This window comes from Schistocerca cancellata, chromosome 6 (assembly GCF_023864275.1).
Source record: "Schistocerca cancellata isolate TAMUIC-IGC-003103 chromosome 6, iqSchCanc2.1, whole genome shotgun sequence".
Lineage (NCBI taxonomy): Eukaryota > Metazoa > Arthropoda > Insecta > Orthoptera > Acrididae > Schistocerca > Schistocerca cancellata.
In genome coordinates, this window is record NC_064631.1 from 299,398,874 (window position 1) to 299,419,998 (window position 21,125).

General features: G+C 46.5%; 1 protein-coding gene across 1 annotated transcript in view; it reads left to right on the top strand.

The window, feature by feature from the left end:
- The window catches only part of LOC126191540 (protein madd-4-like), a 502,815-nt gene that overhangs the window by 169,076 nt on the left and 312,614 nt on the right, over positions 1–21,125 (top strand). Inside the window, exon 3 of the mRNA XM_049932445.1 lies at positions 10,946–11,185. Within this exon, the coding sequence (XP_049788402.1) occupies positions 10,946–11,185 (240 nt within the window). The remainder of the gene's footprint in view (positions 1–10,945; positions 11,186–21,125) is intronic.

Here is a 21,125-nt window from a genome sequence, read left to right on the forward strand (position 1 = left end):
ATACCCTTAAGATTCTACAGTGATTATGCTAAAGAACTTGCCCCCTTTCTATCAGCAATTTATCGTAGATCGCTGGAAGAACGTAAAGTACCTAGCGACTGGAAGAAAGCGCAGGTCGTTCCCATTTTCAAGAAGGGTCATAAATCAGATGCGAATAATTATAGGCCTATTTCGCTTACGTCAATCTGTTGTAGAATAATGGAACATGTTTTGTGTTCTCGTATTATGACGTTCTTAGATAATACAAATCTCCTTCATCATAACCAACATGGATTCCGCAAACAGAGATCATGTGAAACTCAGCTCGCCCTATTTGCCCAAGAAATTCACAGTGCCGTAGACACTGGCGAGCAGATTGATGCCGTATTCCTGGACTTCAGGAAGGCATTTGATACGGTTCCGCACTTACGTTTAATGAAAAAAATACGAGCTTACGGAATATCGGACCAGGTTTGTGATTGGATTCAGGATTTCCTAGAAGAAAGAACACAACATGTCATTCTTAACGGTTCAAAATCTGCAGATGTAGAGGTAATTTCGGGAGTACCGCAAGGAAGCGTGATAGGACCTTTATTGTTTACAATATACATAAATGACTTAGTTGACAACATCGGTAGCTCCGTGAGGCTATTTGCAGATGACACGGTTGTCTACAAGAAAGTAGCAACATCAGAAGACTCGTACGTACTCCAGGAAGACCTGCAGAGGATTATTGCATGGTGCGACAGCTGGCAGCTTTCCCTAAACGTAGATAAATGTAATATAATGCGCATACATAGGGGCAGAAATCCATTCCAGTACGATTATGCCATAGGTGGTAAATCATTGGAAGCGGTAACGACCGTAAAATACTTAGGAGTTACTATCCGGAGCGATCTGAAGTGGAATGATCACATAAAACAAATAGTGGGAAAAGCAGGCGCCAGGTTGAGATTCATAGGAAGAATTCTAAGAAAATGTGACTCATCGACGAAAGAAGTAGCTTACAAAACGCTTGTTCGTCCGATTCTTGAGTATTGCTCATCAGTATGGGACCCTTACCAGGTTGGATTAATAGAAGAGATAGACATGATCCAGCGAAAAGCAGCGCGATTCGTCATGGGGACATTTAGTCAGCGCGAGAGCGTTACGGAGATGCTGAACAAGCTCCAGTGGCGGACACTTCAAGAAAGGCGTTACGCAATACGGAGAGGTTTATTATCGAAATTACGAGAGAGCACATTCCGGGAAGAGATGGGCAACATATTACTACCGCCCACATATATCTCGCGTAATGATCACAACGAAAAGATCCGAGAAATTAGAGCAAATACGGAGACTTACAAGCAGTCGTTCTTCCCACGCACAATTCGTGAATGGAACAGGGAAGGGGGGATCAGATAGTGGTACAATAAGTACCCTCCGCCACACACCGTAAGGTGGCTCGCGGAGTATAGATGTAGATGTAGATGTAGATACATCGAAAATACTGGTGAGCTTAAACTTTTTTAAACATGCACATTAGAAAAGATAAATATGCCCCTTTTACAACTGAAAGGAGAAACTTTATAAGATAAAAAAAATTTATTTGATAAAACAAGTATCTCTCTTTCGCCTCTTCTTCTGTCCCCCACCCCTTCCCCCAACGTGTACAATCGCAAGATATTTCATTAACATTCAGTATTCCTCAACCCACAGTCAACCAAGATACCTAAAGAAGAGCACCAATATGTTCACAGTTTCTTGTAAAAGCAACCCAGTACAAACATAACTTCCTCAGATTTACAAATAAGGTAAATAAGCACGAATTCTGTTGCTGCTGGACCATGAAGTTGTTTTTGTATGTCAATCCTTAAAACAGTCGGAAATTTAAGTTCTGGAGTACACTATTTGTTAAGAAGTGTAATGAATTGCACAATTAATTGATTACAGAAATCTCTCAGAACGATGTGTGTTGGTCAACTACCGCCAATAGTTTCACATTTTCCTGTGTCAGAGAGGGAGACACCACCATTATAAGTATACCTGCAACAGACTTGGCGTTGGCCGTGCCTAGCTGACGTGACGTCACGAACAAGCGCCGAGGTCTTCCTTTGAGCCGGTGTTGGTTTGAACGAGGTCGTGTAATAGGGTTACGAGAAGATGGATATTGCCTCTGTGATACTGCAGAAAGACTTGGCAGCTATGTAGCCAGTGTGTATATGACTGCTGACAGAGGTGGTCACGTGAACGTACGGTCGCGGGAAGACCGGGCTCCGGACGGCCACATGGCACTACCAAGAAGGGAGACCAGCGTCTTCGACCTACGGCTGAGGCGCATCTTACTGTGCCTGCACCAGCAGTTTGAACAGTAGGTGGCACCAAAGTGACACAGAAAACTGAGACAAATTGGTTACTCCAAGGACAGCTACGAGCCAGACGCCTTGTAACGTGCAATCCACTGACCACAAACCACCGCCGTTCGCGACTTCAGTGGTGTCAAGCGAGAGTTCATTGGGAGGCAGAGTGGAGGTCTGTTGTTTTTTCTGATGAAAGTCGGTTCCGCCTCGGTGCCAGCGATGTCCGTGTGTTGGTTACAAGGAGTCCAGTTGAGGGCCTGCAACGAACTTGCCTGCGTGCCAGACACAGTAGACTTGCATCTTATGGTAGGCGGTGCGATTTCGTATGACAGCAGGAGCACTCTCGTGGTTATCTCTAACACCCTGACTGCAAAACTGGACCTCAGCATGGTGATTCGACCTGTTGTGCTGCCGTTCACGAACAGCATTCCAGGGGGTGTTTTCCAGCAGGATAACGTTCGCCTGTATACTGCTGTTATGCTTTACATATTGCCCTGTCCCGCTCCATCACCAGATGTGTCTCCAGCCTAGCACACATGGGACATCATCAGACGACTACTCCACTGTCATCCACAATCAGCATCAACAGTCCCTGTACAGACTAAGTGAAACAAGCATGGAACTCCATCCCACAAACCGACATCCGGCACTTGTACAACAAAATGCACGCGCATTTTCGTGCTTGCATTCAACATTCTCTAGGTTGTTAATGTGACAGCATTTCACATTTATAATGGCTTGTCTCGGGCTTACATTAACTTGTGTTTTACCTAGACAAATGTATTCCCGAAATTTCATTAGTCTACATTAATTACTTCTGGGTGTTGCGGTTTTTCTTTACGTCAGTGTATTTGCTGGGCTTATTCCAATCGGTGTCTACTTATACAGTTTCTACCTTCTGTAGCTCCCTCTAGCACCACGGAAGTTATTCCCTGATGTCGTAACAGATGTCCTATCATCCAGTCCCTTATTCCTGTCGGTGTTTGCCATATATTCCTTTCCTCGCCGATTCCGCGGAGAACCTCGTCGTTCCTTATCAGTCCACCTAAATTTCAACATTCTTCTACAGCACCACATCTCAAATGCTTCGATTCTCTTCTTTTCCGGTTTTCCGACAGTCCATGATTCACTTCAGTACTATGCGGTGCATCAAACAACACATTTTCATAGATTTCTTCCTTAAATTAAGCACGTTATTTCGTATTAGGAGACTTCCTTTGGCCAGGAAGCCCACTTCTCCTGTGCTAGTCAGCTTTTTATGTCCTTGATTCTTCCATATTGTGTATTATGCGACTTTCGCAATATCGTACGCCTATTTTCTTGTGAATTGCGAACCTTCAGCCATTTTACATTGTCGAACCTTTTCCTAGCACTCAAACACTTTATATTTTTAGGTCGACAAATCCTATGATCATGTCATGAATTTTCTTAAATCCAGCTTTCATTATCAAGTAAAACTCATAACTGCCTCTCTGGTGCCTTTAACTTTCCGAAAGCCGTACAAATTGCCATCTGTCATATGCTCATTATTATATTCGATTCATCTGTATACTATTCTCGTCAGCTTGTATACATGATCTATGAAGCTAACTGCGCTATAGTTGTCGCACTTATCTTTGAGATTGTATGGATGATGTTTTTCCGGGTATTTACCCAGAATCATACATTCTGAAAACCAATCTTAATAGTCGTTTGGATTCTACTTCTCCCAGAGATTTTTCAAATTTCGAAGGAAAGTTATTTATGCCTTCCTCCTTGAGTGATCGCAACTCTTCCGGAGCTCTACTGATTTTGATACTAGATATCCTGAATCTTCCATATCGACTCCCATGTGTTCCTCTACCAAGTGATTAGACAGTTCCATCGCCGTGCAGAAGCCTCAAATGTACTCTCTCCTCTGCGTTTAACAATGTAGTTCCTCTTGCATTCTTAATGCTAAAGTTGTACTTCTTAATTTCGCAAATGTTCTTTGTATAATTTTGAATCAGTCCTTCTGACGACCATTTCTTTTTTTTTTTATTACTTCACACTTTTGCTATTGCTATTTCGCCCTGGCTTCCCTTCAGTTCGTATTATTTCATTCCTTATATCCTGCCTTGGTTTCTTTCCTTTCTTGGACGTTATTTACTTCCTTCATTCGTCGATCAGCTGAATTACGTTGATCAGCCAGAACATTATGACTACCGACCTACTATCATTATAAACCTGTCCAGGTGTTGAGTGGTACTTAAGTAAATAAATTAGTGAAATCAAAGTGAAGTAGAAATTAGAATATAAATGAAAAACTTGGTTTAGTTTAGAGAGTTACATACTGGCAAACAGCGGGCAGAACAGCAGAGCAGAAGAGATAATGACTGTGAAGTCAGCAAGTTCCCCATAAGCGGACGCTGTCGATTCAGCCGTCAGGACATCGCCCGACCGGCTCATGTGTTTCTCAGTTGTCACATGTGAGCAAAGGCCCTCGCCTACATTCCAATGACCGTCGTTAAGAAGATTCTTCGAGAAGCTTTTCAACGTGACAGAAGAGGCAATGACCGGCTCACGTGTTTCTCAGTCGTCACATGTGAGCAAAGGCCCTCGCCTACATTCCAAGAGCCAATGACCGATGTTAAGAAGATTCTTCGAGAAGCTTTTCAACGTGACAGAAGAGGCAATGACCGTGAAGTCGTTCACCTCCAGTAAACTGAAGTGAACAAATACGCGGGACGCAGTGAGCCTGACAGACGAAGGAAGAAGAGACGAGTAGCAGTAGTTTTCAGTCAGTTTCGGTGCTGAAGACCATCATGCAAGAAGAGACTACATCATGCACAGACGCACCAAGTCCGCCGCTGTAATGGAATAGCAAGCAGCAGCCTCGGCGCCAGTAGACAGAAGTTAAAAGGTATTTGAAGTCTGATTTTTACGTACCCGGGTGACTCGTGAGGACGTGAAGGAGACGGTCTCACATCAGCAGTCACCTGTGAGCTGGGATGAAGACCTGACAGCTGAAGACTGGCAAGCGGGAGTCCGTTGTTCGAGTCCGGGACACTGGTCTTCCCCCGTCGCGCCGCTCCGCTGGCCGACGCACAACACACGCGGCCGCTTAGAGAAGAGAAACACTGGGACGCCACATCCAAGGTATCACCATCCGATGCACGACTTCGCTCGCAATAATTAAACGGGCCACCTCGCGCCGCGCGTCTCCAGTCTGCTGGGCGAGACGGCGACACGAGATACACACTGCCACGCGTAATCAGACGCCGCCGCTGCCGCAGCAGAAGGCTTCGCAAACGACACATGTTCCACTCTCAGAGCCAGAATATCGAGTAAGGAAACAGTTGTACAAATCTTCAATAAAAGTTATCTTATGTAAAAATGCTGTTTCATTCTACCTCATACCCGAGCCAAGGAAGAACCCACCCTGCCCACATGTTGTTAAGAGAGAAAAATTAATTAATTTAGTATTTTCACCCTGACATAATGCTTTAGAATGCTCATCCTGACAATTGACTAGCATCAAAAGAGAAAACCTAGTTACATTTAGTATCAGAACTGTTACACAGGCGATAACAGTGTCACCTGGCGAGGAATGACTGCTCGTCAGAAGCCCACACGGTGCATGTAGTATCAGTGAGTGTGTTGTTCATGTGTAGAATGGAGAAGTAGCGACGCATCTGAGTTTCGCCGAGGGTAGATTGTGATGACCCGGAGGGTCGGCATGATAATTTCGACAACTGCACGAGTTTTTGGTGGTTCGAGGAGTGCTGTAGTGAGTATCTTCAATACGTGGTGAAACCAGGGCGAAACCACGTCCAGACGTCGTGGAGCTGGGCAGGCACCCCTCATTAAAGATGTCGGACGGCAGACTGGCTCAACAGGACAGGCAGCGAACTGTGGCGAACTGGGCAGGGTGTAAGTGTGCCTACACACACACACACACACACACACACATACACACACTGTGCACCGAACACTCTTGACGAGGGACCTCTGCAGCCGAAGACCCATGCGCGTGCCAATGTTAACACCAGGTTGTCAGCAACTACGGCTGAAATCGGCATCTGACCATCGGCACTGGACGTTGCTTCAGTGACAGCGTTGCATGGTCTGATGAATACCGATATCTTTTTCATCAAGCCGATGGAAGGGCGCGAATCCGTCTTCTTCCAGACGAACAGCTCCTTGTACTGTGGCTCGGAGACAAGTCGGCGGCTGCTCAGTTTTTCTCTATGGAAAATCACGTGGGCATTCTGGGTCCAGTGGAAGTCGTGCAAGGCACCATGACGGCCAAGGAGTATCGCATACTGGTGCAGACCACGTACACCCCTTCATGACGATCATGTTCACCGACTGCAGTGGCATTTTTGAAGATAATGCGCGGTGTCACAAAGCCAGGATTGTCATGGAGTAGTTCGAGGAACGCAGTGGCGAGTTCCTGCCTAATATTATGTAGGACCCCCCGCGAGCGCGCAGAAGTGCCCCAACACGATGTGACATGAACTCGACTAATGTCAAAGTACTGCTGGAGAGAGCTGACACCACGAATCCTGCAGGGCTGTCCATAAATCCGCTAGAGTACGAGGGGGTGGAGAACTCTTCCGAACAGCACGTTGCAAGGCATGCCAGATATGCTCAATAATGTTCATGCCTGAGGAGTTTGGTGGCCAGCGTAAGTGTTTAAACTCAGAAAGATCTTCCTGGAGCCACTCTGTAGCAATTCTGGATGGGTGGGCTGTTGCACTGTCCTGCTGAAATTACCCAAGTCCGTCGGAATGCACAATGGACATGAACGGATGCAGATGATCAAACAAGATGCTTACGTACGTGTCAGCTGTCAGTCATATCTAGACGTATCAGGGGTCCCATATTACTCCAACTGCACGCGCCCCACGCCATTACTGAGCCTTTACCAGCTTGAACAGACCCCTGCTGACATGCAGGGTCCATGGATTCACGAGGTTGTCTCCATAGCAGTACACGTCCATCAGGTTGATACAATTTGAAACGAGACTCTTCCGACCAGGCAACATGTTTCCAATCACCAACAGTCCAGTGTCGGTGTCGCGGCGCCAAAGTGAGGCGTAAAGCTTTGTGTTGTGCAGTCATCAAGGATTCAGGAGTGGGCCTTCGTCTCCGAAAGCCCATATCGATGATGTTTCGTTGAACGGTACGCAGGCTGTCATGTTTATGGCCCAGCATTGAAACCTGCAGCGATTTGCGGAAGGGTTCTTCTGTCACGTTAACTGATTCTCTTCACTCGTCTGGAACCGCGCTGCTGCTACGGTCGCAGGTTCGAATCCTGCCTCGGGCATGGATGTGTGTGATGTCCTTAGGTTAGTTAGGTTTAAGTAGTTCTAAGTTCTAGGAGACTGATGACCAAAGATGTTGAGTCCCATAGTGCTCAGAGCCATTTGAATCATTTTTTTCTTCAGTCGTCAGAATATTTCTCCGGCTGAAGCAGTGTTGGAGATCTGATGTTTTGCCAGATTCCTGTGATTCGCGGTACGCTCGTGAAATGGTCGTAGGGGAAAATCCCCGAGTCATCGCTGCCTCGGACGTACTGCATCCCATAGGTCGGGCGCCGATTACAACACAACGTTCAAACTCACTTAACCCTTTCGTGGGCAAAATTACTGAGCAGTTTTTTTTAATGAATAGAGAGCAGATAGTAGTTAACAGATAGGTATATTTATCATACAGAATATCAAATTTGTTCCAACTGTGAAAGTGAAGTTACACAACAAGTTGGGAAGTATTCTTCCTTCCTTGGAGTTAAATGACAAAAACAACTTTTTCAATATATGTCATATTTACCTCATAAATTTACTTCTCTTGTTGCAATGATTGTTCACAATTACTTGCCATGAAATTTTCTGAAACATGGGTCTATGCAAAGTGGTATTTGACAATATGTACAAACACAGCGAGTGCTCTTTTCCGCAGCATTGGTACTACAATGACGGCACGTCCAGTAGGTTTCTCCTAAAATGGGTTGATGCTCCCCTACAGCGACAAGACGAAAATCTTCAGGTACTTTACCCCTTTTTGTCAGAAAGACAGACTTTTGTCCACGCCTATTTTGGGATTAGAAGCCAGCGATCAATTGTGTGGCTAGATGGATCCTGTATGTGAGCTGATCATGCTGTCCTCTTTCTCTTTTACTTATTTTCCACAGGATAAAACTGTTCACTGGAGCAACGTCCACCAGGAAATAAAATATTCTATGCCACCATTTTACAGAAAGTCTGCCAATAGCATACCTTTCTCGTAATTGATCAAACTTATCGACACCACCCATTATTTTGTTGTATTCTGCCACAACTTCAGGACAAGAAATCTCTGTACTAGTACCATTCTTGTTTTTCCTTTTCATTGTTGCTGTTTCTCATGGGTCATGAATTGAGGACAGGAAAGTGAGTGGACGGTTATCCATCCATTTTACTGCAGAAATGGCTCCTTTTGTTTCAAACTGGAATTCTCCTCGTTCCAATTTTACGTTTTCATTCATAACTTTGGGTAAATCAAAAGTATTTACCTTATACTATAGCTTTGAGGAAAAAATCGCAAAATGTCACGCAAACAACACTGAAAGGCTCCTCTACAGAGCAACACTCAGCTATACAATGCCTCTGCGCGAAGGTACAGCAAAAACGGCGGGAACTTCCGATTGGAAGCAGTACCCTATACTGTTCACTAGGTGGTAGCACCGTACAGAGGTGGGAACTGTGAATCCCACGGAACTAGGAGCGAGTTCATTGTAGTGGGAAGCATGTTTCCCACGGCTCACGAAAGGGTTAAACCTGCCATTGTAGCAGCAGTAACAGTGCGCCAGACTCTTGTTGTCTTATATTGGCGTTGCCGACCGCAGCGCCGTCTTCTGCCTGTTTACATATCTGTGTATTTGAATACGCATACCTATACCAGTTTGTTTAGCGCTTCAGTGTAGCAAGTGTCTAATTGCACTCAGGGGTAACGGCCCAAGAAAGGTTGGGAAACACTGTACTAGATTCTCTCTATGCCTAGATGTAGGGGTCTACGGATGCTAAATAAGGCGCTGAGAGTGTATACAGGGTGTTACAAGAAGGTACGGCCAAACTTTCAGGAAACATTCCTCACACACAAAGAAAGAAAATATGTTACGTGGACATGTGTCAGGTAACGCTTACTTTCCATGTCAGAGCTCATTTTATTACTTCTCTTCAAATCACATTAATCATGGAATGGAAACACACAGCAACAGAACGTACCAGCGTGACTTGAAACACTTTTATTACAGGAAATGTTCAAAATGTCCTCCGTTGGCGAGGATACATGTATCCACCCTCCGTCTCACGGAATTCCTGATGCGCTGATGCAGCCCTGGAGAATGGCGTATTGTTTCACAGCCGTCCACAATACGAGCACGAAGAGTCTCTACATTTGGTACCGGGGTTGCGTAGACAAGAGCTTTCAAATGCGCCCATAAATGAAAGTCAAGAGGGTTGAGGTCAGGAGAGCGTGGAGGCAATGGAATTGGTCCGCCTCTACCAATCCATCGGTCACCGAATCTGTTGTTGAGAAGCGTACGAACACTTCGACTGAAATGTGCAGGAGCTCCATCGTGCATGAAGCACATGTTGTGTCGTACTTGTAAAGGCACATGTTCTAGCAGCACAGGTAGAGTATCCTGTATGAAATCATGATAACGTGCTCTATTGAGCGTAGGTGGAAGAACATGGGGCCCAACCAAGACATCACCAACAATGCCTGCCCAAACGTTCACAGGAAATCTGTGTTGATGACGTGATTGCACAATTGCGTGCGGATTCTCGTCAGCCCACACATGTTGATTGTGAAAATTTAGAATTTGATCACGTCGGAATGAAGCCTCATCCGTAAAGAGAACATTTGCACTGAAATGAGGATTGACACATTGTTGGACGAACCATTCACAGAAGTGTACTCGTGGAGGCGAATCAACTGCTGACAGTGCCTGCACACGCTGTAGATGGCACGGAAACAACAATGACGTGGTCAACGTTAGCTTGTACAGCAGCAACTTCTCTGACACTGACATTAGGGTTATCGTCAACTGCACGAAGAATTGCCCCGTCCATTGCAGGTGTCCTCGTCGTTCTAGGTCTTCCCCAGTCGCGAGTCATAGGCTGGAATATTCCGTGCTCCCTAAGACGCCGATCAATTGCTTCGAACGTCTTCCTGTCGGGACACCTTCGTTCTGGAAATATGTCTCAATACAAACGTACCGCGCCGCGGCTATTGCCCCGTGCGAATCCATACATCAAATGGGCATCTGCCAACTCCGCATTTGTAAACATTGCACTGGCTGCAAAACCACGTTCGTGATGAACACTAACCTGTTGATGCTACGTACTGATGTGCTCGATGTTAGTACTGTAGAGCAATGAGTCGCATGTCAACACAAGCACCGAAGTCAACATTACCTTCCTTCAATTGGGCCAACTGGCGGTGAATCGAGGAAGTACAGTACATACTGACGAAACTAAAATTAGCTCTAACACGGAAATTAAGCTTTTCCGGACGCATGTCCACATAACATCTTTTCTTTATTTGTGTGTGAGGAATGTTTCCTGAAAGCTTGGCCGTACCTTTTTGTAACAGCCTGTATATGTGTATGCCCTTGTCTGCAGCCGTGCCCGGAGGCGGGCGACTTCCGGGACGAGCAGTGCGCGGCGCTGAGCGGCGACCCGTGGGAGGGCGAGCTGCTGCGCTGGTCGGCGCACGAGGACGAGGCGGCCCCGTGCGCGCTCACGTGCCGCGCCACGCGCCGCGACGGCTCGCTCGTCGTCGCCCGCCTGGCCGACCGCGTCAGGGACGGCACGCGCTGCCGCCCCGGCTCCCTCGACATGTGCATCAGCGGCCAGTGCCAGGTGCGTACCGCCACTCACTCTTCTCCATCTTTCTTCACTTGTTACGCATTTGCCTGTTGCTCACTCCTGATCTACATCTATATACAGGGTGACAATTACTGAGCTATATGAAAAAAAAAAAGTAAATTACACTTGTGCTCATAAATAAAGGTTCATGCTGATACACGGTTGTTGTGTACATAGTTCCGTGTAGTCAGCGCGTACACAACTTTCCCACTAGAGCGCGCCCCACTAAGCACAACAGCGCAGGCACAGAGCTCGTCCGTCTCCGCACTACGAGATGGCGCTGCCTTAGAGACGGACCAAATTTTGCTTCCGCCGATCCGCGTATTAATATGTAACGCAGCCAATGAGATTGCTGCTAACGTAGAACCTTTTCTCCTCGCGGATCACACTCGCACAGTGATACCTGAATGCACCAGGTATTATAACGAGTGTACAGACCTCCGATTAGTCAGTCTGCATTAGTCTGCATTTCTCTGTGCCAATCTATAGTCAACTTTCAGTCTGCGCCTAATAAGATTATCATATTCATGTACATAGCCATGAAGAGAAATGTATAGACACTTTGTCAAGTATCAGAGATGTGAGAATAAGATTAACATACCAAGACCAAAGGAACTTCAGATTCTCAATTGTAAATACACTCCTGGAAATTGAAATAAGAACACCATGAATTCATTGTCCCAGGAAGGGGAAACTTTATTGACACATTCCTGGGGTCAGATACATCACATGATCATACTGACAGAACCACAGGCACATAGACACAGGCAACAGAGCATGCACAATGTCGCCACTAGTACAGTGTATATCCACCTTTCGCAGCAATGCAGGCTGCTATTCTCCCATGGAGACGATCGTAGAGATGCTGGATGTAGTCCTGTGGAACGGCTTGCCATGCCATTTCCACCTGGTGCCTCAGTTGGACCAGCGTTCGTGCTGGACGTGCAGACCGCGTGAGACGACGCTTCGTCCAGTCCCAAACATGCTCAATGGTAGAACGATGGGTTCGATGACGGTTTGGATGTACCGTGCACTATTCAGTGTCCCCTCGACGATCACCAGTGGTGTACGGCCAGTGTAGGAGATCGCTCCCCACACCATGATGCCGGGTGTTGGCCCTGTGTGCCTCGGTCGTATGCAGTCCTGATTGTGGCGCTCACCTGCACGGCGCCAAACACGCATACGACCATCATTGGCACCAAGGCAGAAGCGACTCTCATCGCTGAAGACGACACGTCTCCATTCGTCCCCCCATTCACGCCTGTCGCGACACCACTGGAGGCGGGCTGCACGATGTTGGGGCGTGAGCGGAAGACGGCCTAACGGTGTGCGGGACCGTAGCCCAGCTTCATGGAGACGGTTGCGAATGGTCCTCGCCGATACCCCAGGAGCAACAGTGTCCCTAATTTGCTGGGAAGTGGCGGTGCGGTCCCCTACGGCACTGCGTAGGATCCTACGGTCTTGGCGTGCATCCGTGCGTCGCTGCGGTCCGGTCCCAGGTCGACGGGCACGTGCACCTTCCGCCGACCACTGGCGACAACATCGATGTACTGTGGAGACCTCACGCCCCACGTGTTGAGCAATTCGGCGGTACGTCCACCCGGCCTCCCGCATGCCCACTATACGCCCTCGCTCAAAGTCCGTCAACTGCACATACGGTTCACGTCCACGCTGTCGCGGCATGCTACCAGTGTTAAAGACTGCGATGGAGCTCCGTATGCCACGGCAAACTGGCTGACACTGACGGCGGCGGTGCACAAATGCTGCGCAGCTAGCGCCATTCGACGGCCAACAGCGCGGTTCCTGGTGTGTCCGCTGTGCCGTGCGTGTGATCATTGCTTGTACAGCCCTCTCGCAGTGTCCGGAGCAAGTATGGTGGGTCTGACACACCGGTGTCAATGTGTTCTTTTTTCCATTTCCAGGGGTGTAGCATCCAGAATCAAGTTACGTAAGGTTTATGCTTGTTATTATTTTAATAAATGTGTGTGAAAATTAATCAAGTTCTGTTTAAAGTTGGTCACCGTCAATCTGCTACTCAAAGTGTGCAAGTGCCATTTCTATCGCCTGACCTAATGGCAGAAGATAAACACGCCACTATAAGACCACGAGACATATTGCTGACACTCGCCTACTTCGTTAGAGCGACAGGTCAAATAATCTGATGGTGTGTGTACTGAAGGTCTTACAGTACGCACACCACAATGGTTAAACAACGCTCTGGTGGGCGATTTTCGGGTCTGAATCACCTGGGGTATGACCGTGCTGTGCATTTGACCTGCGGTCGTCGCACGGTGGCGCTGGCAGCAGTCCACATACGCAGAGGTGTGTTGGTTCATGTCAGAATACGGCGCATCGAGTAAGAGTGCACACGTTTTCAGACGTCATAATCGTGACTGTGTGTTGAAAATGGTTCAAAGAACACAATTTATGACGTTATGAGCGGTAGAATACTAGGGGGACTGCACGCTGGTCATAGCATGGGCTCCCCGTATGCCACAAAGCGTGACCTCAAGATTATGGCAACGATTCCAGCAGACAGGAAACGTCTCCAAACGCTACAGTACGGGACGTCCACAGCGTACAACACCACAAGAAGACCGATATCTCACCATCAGTGCCCATAGACTGGCACAGAGTAGTGCAGGTAGCCTTGCTCGGGACCTTACTGCAGCCACTGGAACAGTTGTGTCCAGACACACAGTCTACAGACGACTGAACACACACGGTTTATTCGCCCGGAGACCTGCAAGGTGCATTCCACTGGCCCCTGGTCACAGTAGAGCCCGTAAAGTTTGGTGTCAAGAACACAGTACATGGTCATTGAAACAGTGGTCCCAGGTTATGTTCACGGTCGAGTCCAGGTATAGTATGAACAGTGATTCTCGCCGGGTTTTCATCTGGCATGAACCAGGAACCAGGTACCAACCCGTTAATGTCCTTGAAAGGGACCTGTATGGAGGTCGTAGTTTGATGGTGTGGGGTGGGATTATGATTGGTACACGAACACCCCTGCATGTCTTTGACAGAGGAACTGTAACAGGTCAGGTGTATCGTAACGTTATTTTGCAACAGTATGTCCGCCTTTCAGGGGTGCAGTGGGTCCCACCTTCCTCCTGATGGATGATAACGCACGGCCCCACCTAGCTGCCATCGTTGAGCAGTACCTTGAAACAGAAGATATCAGGCGAATGGAGTGGCCTGCCTGTTCTCGAGACCTAAACCCCATCGAGCACGTCTGGGATGCTCTCGCTCGACGTCTTCGAACTCCTATGACACTTCAGGAGCTTCGGCAGGCACTGGTGCAAGAACGGGAGGCTATACCCCAGCAGCTGCTCGACCACCTGATCCAGAGTATGCCAACCCGTTGTGCGGCCTGTGTACGTCTGCATAGTGATCATATCCCATATTCATGTCGGGGTACATGTGCAGGTAACAGTGGCATGTTGTAGCACGTGTTCCGGGACGGTTTTCTCAACTTATCACCAATAACGTGGACTTACAGGTCTGTGTCGTGAGTGTTCCCTGTGTGCCTATGCTATTAGCGCCAGTTCTGTGTAGTGCCACGTTGAGTTACACTACATTCTGCAGTTATCCTTAATTAATGAGCATGAGTGCAGTTAGAAACTACTCCGTCCACTCGCTTTATTCAACATATAAACGTCACTACAGATATTCGGATTTAGGTTAAGACATGTTTGATATGCCTGCCATCATTGGCGATGATGAGCCATTGAAATGTCGGAACATAGATACTGTTGATGTCCTCCTGAATGGCTGTTTTCAGCTAAGCAATGGCTTTGGGGTTATTGCTGTACGCCTTGTCTTTAATGCAGCCCTTCAGGAAGGAGTCGCATGTGTTCAGATCCGGCCAATCGAGGCCTATGCCAGTGGCCTCTGGGTACCACAGAGCCAGAATGTGATCCCCAAAGTGCTTCTTTCCCAGGACATGAAACACTCTTCTGCTTCGATTGGGTCGAGCTCTGTCCTGCATGAACCGTATCTTGTCGGAATCAGGGTCACTTAGTCACTTTTGATAATAGGGGATGAAATCATCTTCCTAAACCTTTACGTACCGTGCGGTAGTCACGCTGTCATCAAGGAATATTGCACCGATTGTTCCGTGACTAGACGCTGCACACTGCACAGTCACCCGTTGACAATGAAGAGACTTCTCGATCGCGAAATGCGGATTCTCAGTCCCACCCCCACCCCCCCCCAAATGCGTCAATTTTGCTTATGGACGTACCCATCCAAATGAAAGAGAGCTCCGTCGCCCAACCAAACCATGCGGATACGCACACTAATTCTCGTCGTGGCCCGGGTCCAAGCGCGCGGTTTGAACGTCCTAACGCAAACCATTCAGAAGTTATTACGATTTTATTTCATATAGTTCAATAATTGTCATCCACAGCATGGTGCGTGGCACATGGTACCTTTTACTACTGCTACTGATTTCCTTTCCTCGCAACGTGCGCTCGGTTTGTCTGCCGGGGGGCCTCATCCAAGATGGGGAGGCGGCCTTGGCTGTGGCTATCGAGCGTACGGGTTGCAGTTGTCTGCAAGTAGTTGCTCACGTCGGCACCAATGATGCCTGTCGCTTGGGTTCTGAGGCGATCCTCAGTTCGTACAGGCGGCTGGCGTATTTGGTGGAGACCGCTGGCCTCGCACGCGGGGTGCAAGCAGAGCTCTCTATTTGCAGCATCGATCCCAGAGTGGATCGGGGTCCTTTGGTTTGGAGCCGAGTGGAGGGTCTCAACCAGAGGCTTCGTCGACTCTGTGACGGTCTTGGCTGCAGATTTCTAGACTTTCGCTATTGGGTGGGGAATTGTAGGACGCCCCTAGATAGGTCAGGGGTGTACTACACAAAGGAAGCGGCTACTCGGGTAGCAGAATACTTGTTGCGTGCACGTGGGGTTTTTTTAGGCTACGCAGTAGTGCGAGGTGTCCTGATGAACACTCACCAGTCGACGGGCAGGCAGGGAAATCAGGATGCGCTCAGTGTAAATACACTTCAGCTATCAAGATATTAGCAGTAAATTTTCAGTGTGTTCCGAATAAAGTTCCTGAATTTACTGCCCTCCAGGAAGCTTGTGGCGCGCAATTTATTCTCGGGACAGAGACCTGGCTGAACCCTGAGATAGGAAGTTCTGAAATATTTAATGAGGGTTGGAGCGTGTATCGGAAAGACAGATTAGACACCGTAGGATGTGGTGTCTTCATTGCAGTTGACAAAAATATTGTGTCTACTGAGGTCGAAGTAGAGTGTGATTGTGAAGTTATCTGGACTCCTTTAACAGGGCTAGGGGAAATGAAGTTAATTGTGGGGTGTTATTACCGGCCACCAGGTTCCACCGTGACAGTTCTAGAATCATTCAAAGGGAGTCTACACTCTGTATCGCAGAAGTACCCGGATTATGCTATATTAGTCGGAGGCGACTTCAACCTGCCTAGTATAGACTGGGATGTCTATGGATTCATTACAGGTGGTACAGACAAGCCGTCGTGTGAATTACTTTTGAACACATTATCCGAAAACTGTCTTGAGCAGCTAAATCGACAGCCAACGCGTAATGTAAGTATTTTAGATCTGCTAGCCACGAACAGACCAGAACTCATGGGCGGTGTCAGTGTTGAGACAGGGATTAGTGATCATGATGTTGTCATTACGACTATGGTTACGAAAGTTATAAAGTCGGTCAAGAAGGCTAGGAGAGTATTCTTACTAGAAAGAGCAGATAAGCAGTTGTTAGCATCCCACTTAGTAAATGAATCGACTTCATTTACTTCCGGTACGATGGACGTGGGAGAATTATGGGCAAATTTTAAACACATTGTAAATCACGCATTGGACAAGTATGTGCCGAAAAAATGGGTTACGGACGGAAAAGACCCACCGCGCAATTCGGAGGATGTTAGTAGAGATCTGTGCTGGGGTAAAAAGAGCGATGCGCGAAGCATTCAACCATTACCACCGTCATACCTTAGCAAAAGATATTGCTGAAAACCCAAGGAAATTCTGGTCTTACGTGAAATCGATAAGCGGGTTGAAGGCTTCCATCCAGTCACTCACTGATCAGTCTGGCCTGGCAACGGAAGACAGCAAAACGAAAGATGAAATTTTAAATTTAGCATTTGAGAAATCTTTCACGCAGGAGGATCGTACAAACATACCGCCGTTTGAGTTTAGTAACAGATTCCCGTATGGAGGACATAGTGATAGATATCCCTGGGGTTGTGAAGCAGCTGAATGGGTTGAAAATAAATAAATCGCCAGGTCCTGATGGGATTCCAATTCGGTTTTACAGAGAGTACTCTACTGCATTGGCTCCTTACTTAGCTTGCATTTATCGCGAATCTCTTGCCCAACGTAAAGTCCCGAGAGACTGGAAAAAAGCGCAGGTGACGCCTGTATATAAGAAGGGTAGAAGGACGGATCCTCAAAATTACAGACCAATATCCTTAACATCGGGTTGTTGCAGGATTCTCGAACATATTCCCAGTTCGAATATAATGTATTTCCTTGAGACAGAGAAGTTGCTGTCCATGCATCAGCATGGCTTTAGAAAGCATCGCTCCTGCGAAACGCAACTCGCCCTTTTTTCACATGATATCTTGCGAACCATGGATGAGGGGTATCACACGGATGCCATATTCCTTGACTTCCGGAAAGCGTTTGCCTCAGTGCCCCACTGCACACTCCTAACTAAGGTACGAGCATGTGGGATTGGTTCCCAAGTATGTGAGTGGCTCGAAGACTTCTTAAGTAATAGAACCCAGTACGTTGTCCTCGATGGTGAGTGTTCATAGGAGGTGAGAGTATCATCTGGAGTGCCCCAGAGAAGTGTGGTAGTGTAACCTCCCCCTCACTTATCGACCTTAATGACAGTGAAAAATTAAACCGCGTGTACCTAATGGAAATTTGGGAAAAGCAATCGTCACCGAAGTTAATCTGTCGGTAAAGAGGGAGGAAAGGGTTACATCTAAATGAAAGGAAAAATGCAAATGAAATTGGTGGAAATTAATTTTGAAAAGGGGTAAAGTTAATAAAGAAAGTAAATGTGCGGCCGTTACGTTAACAATTAATTAGCGGTAATTAGATATTTGAGATTTGGGGGAAATTACGGTCGCCAGTCCTATGGACAATTACTATAATAACTGAAAAAGAAAGGTTATTACACATATAATTAGCACTAAAAGTGTGGCAACTGAAGGTTGACACCTGTAGTGTGAAAACTGAAAGTTTGTCAGAAGTAATAAATTTCGCTACACTCTGACTTCATTTAGCAAAAGAATTAATAAAACCGGAAAATTGAAAGTTAATTTAGTGACTGAAATTAATAGTGAGCTCTGTTACTGAAGCACATCGAAATTCAGTAAAATAAAAAGTCTTGGGCTACCTCAACAATAATTTCAAAAGCTACTTGAATCTACGCAATTTAGAAATAAGAGATTTAACTTTGAACTTGAATTAAATGATTCTGAACAATTAACAATAGTAAAATTTAGTACGTACCAAGCTGAGCTGCAGCCACAGGTAAGCTAAAATACGGTAACAAAACTCGCACTCTTAATTTGTGCTTGTGTAATCTAAATATTGTAGCCAGCTATGAATACCTTAACTGAACTTTGAAATTAAAGCAGTAAAATCGATTGATATTACTTTAATGCTGGCGTTTGAATTTCAACGACACTCGGGTTCATTCCGGAAAAGGAAGGGACCCTGCTTGGTAATGCAATTGGGACAATGAGCAACAAAGGTTCATGCTACGTTGCTGTAATTTAGTGAGAAAAATTTAACAGTTTGAAAAGCTGAGGTCTGCCATACAGTACTAAAACTTTACGTGCTACGAGTATTCCTTGTTGGTTGATTGAAGGTTTGAAGCCGTCGATCGAGGAGGTGTCGACAGTCACTCATTGTCGGCCGTCGGTGTCACAGAAGTTGGATGGTGGCGCGCCTTCTTCTCGACACGGTCTCCAGCCGAAACGGGCTCTTGATGTGTGCCAGCTAACGCTTCCCGTCCGCGACACCATGTCAGAAACTAACATAGCAAGTCGAGCGCAATTACATGCTGCCAAACCCCGAAAGCGCGGCAACTCGCGGGAGCGTCACACAACACACCTGCTCCACCGCCCTACCCCGGCCAGACTCTATCTGCTCTGCCCGCGCTCCACGCGGCAGAGTTAACACTACCAAAGATCCTAAACACTTTGGTTCTCCACACGACCTATCGATGTATTCGTTCGACAGCATAGTTTTCCCTAGGCAAGACCCAACGTAAAATACAAATAATATTTACAAAACAAACCAATTATACATCGGCATGATGCATATATATATATATATCTACAAATAGTAAAACAATTAAAATATATAGAGGCACAGAAATGTCATACATTCAGGTAACAAAATAAGGAAAAAATTTATAGTACAGTAGATGGAAATAGGAGGATATGCATGTCCGGCGTTACAGCAGGTCCGTTGTTGTTTTCTATCTACATAAATGATCTTTTGGATAGGGTGGATAGCAATGTACGGCTATTTGCTGATGATGCTGTGGTGTACGGGAAGGTGTCGTCGTTGAGTGACTGTAGGAGGATACAAGATGACTTGGACAGGATTTCTGATTGGTGTAAAGAATGGCAGCTAACTCTATATATAGATAAATGCCGATGAATGGGAAAAAGAATCCCGTAATGTTTGAATACTCCATTAGTAGTGTAGCGCTTGTCACAGTCACGTCGATTAAATATTTGGGCGAAACATTGCAGAGCGATATGAAGTGGGACAAGCATGTAATGGCAGTTGTGTGGAAAGCGGATAGTCGTCTTCGGTTCATTGGTAGAATTTTGGGAAGATGTGGTTCATCTGTAAAGGAGACCGCTTATAAAACACTAATACGACCTATTCTTGAGTTCTGCTTGAGCGTTTGGGATCCCTATCAGGTCGGATTGAGGGAGTACATGGAAGCAATTCAGAGGCAGGCAGCTAGATTTGTTACTGGTAGGTTTGATCATCACGCGAGTGTTACGGAAATGCTTCAGGAACTCGGGTGGCAGTCTCTAGAGAAAAGGAGGTGTTCTTTTCGTGAATAGCTACTGAGGAAATTTAGAGAACCAGCATGCGAGGCTGACTGCAGTACAATTTTACTGCCGCCAACTTACATTTCGCGGAAAGACCCCAAAGATAAGATAAGAGAGATTAGGGCTCGTGCAGAGGCATATAGGCAGTCATTTTTCTCTCGTTCTGTTTGGGAATGGAACAGGGAGAGAAGATGCTAGTCGCGGTACGAGGTACACTCCGCCACGCACCTATGGTGGATTGCGGAGTATGTATGTAGATGTAGATGTAGATCAAACAGAGAGACGGAGAAACGACTGCCTATATACCTCCGTACGAGTCCTAATTTCATTTATGTTGTCTTCGTGGTCTTTACGAGAGATCTGCCTTGGTGAGAGTAGAATCGTGCTGCAGTTAGCTTAAATGCCGGTTCTCTAAATTTTCTCAGTTAGTGATCCGCAAAAAGAACGTAGTCTTCAGTCCAGGAAATGCCGCTTGAGTTCCCGAAGCATGTCCGTAATACTCGTTTGCTCATCGAACCTACCGTAACAGACCTAATTGTCCATATCTGAATTGTATCGCTCTCTTCCTTTAATCCAACTTTGTGCGGATCCCAAACGCTTCATCAGGACTCAAGAATGGGTAGCCATGTTCTATACGTGGCCTTCTCTTCAGATGAAGCACAGTTTCTTAATATTCTCCCAATAAACCGAAGTCGACCATTCGCCTTCCCAACTACGTCCTTACGTGCTATTTCTATTTCATATGGCTTTGGAACATTACACCTAGATATTTAATAGAGGTGATGGTGTCAAGTATTACACCACTAATGCTGTATGCGAACATGTCGCGATTGTTTTCCTAGCCATCTCCATT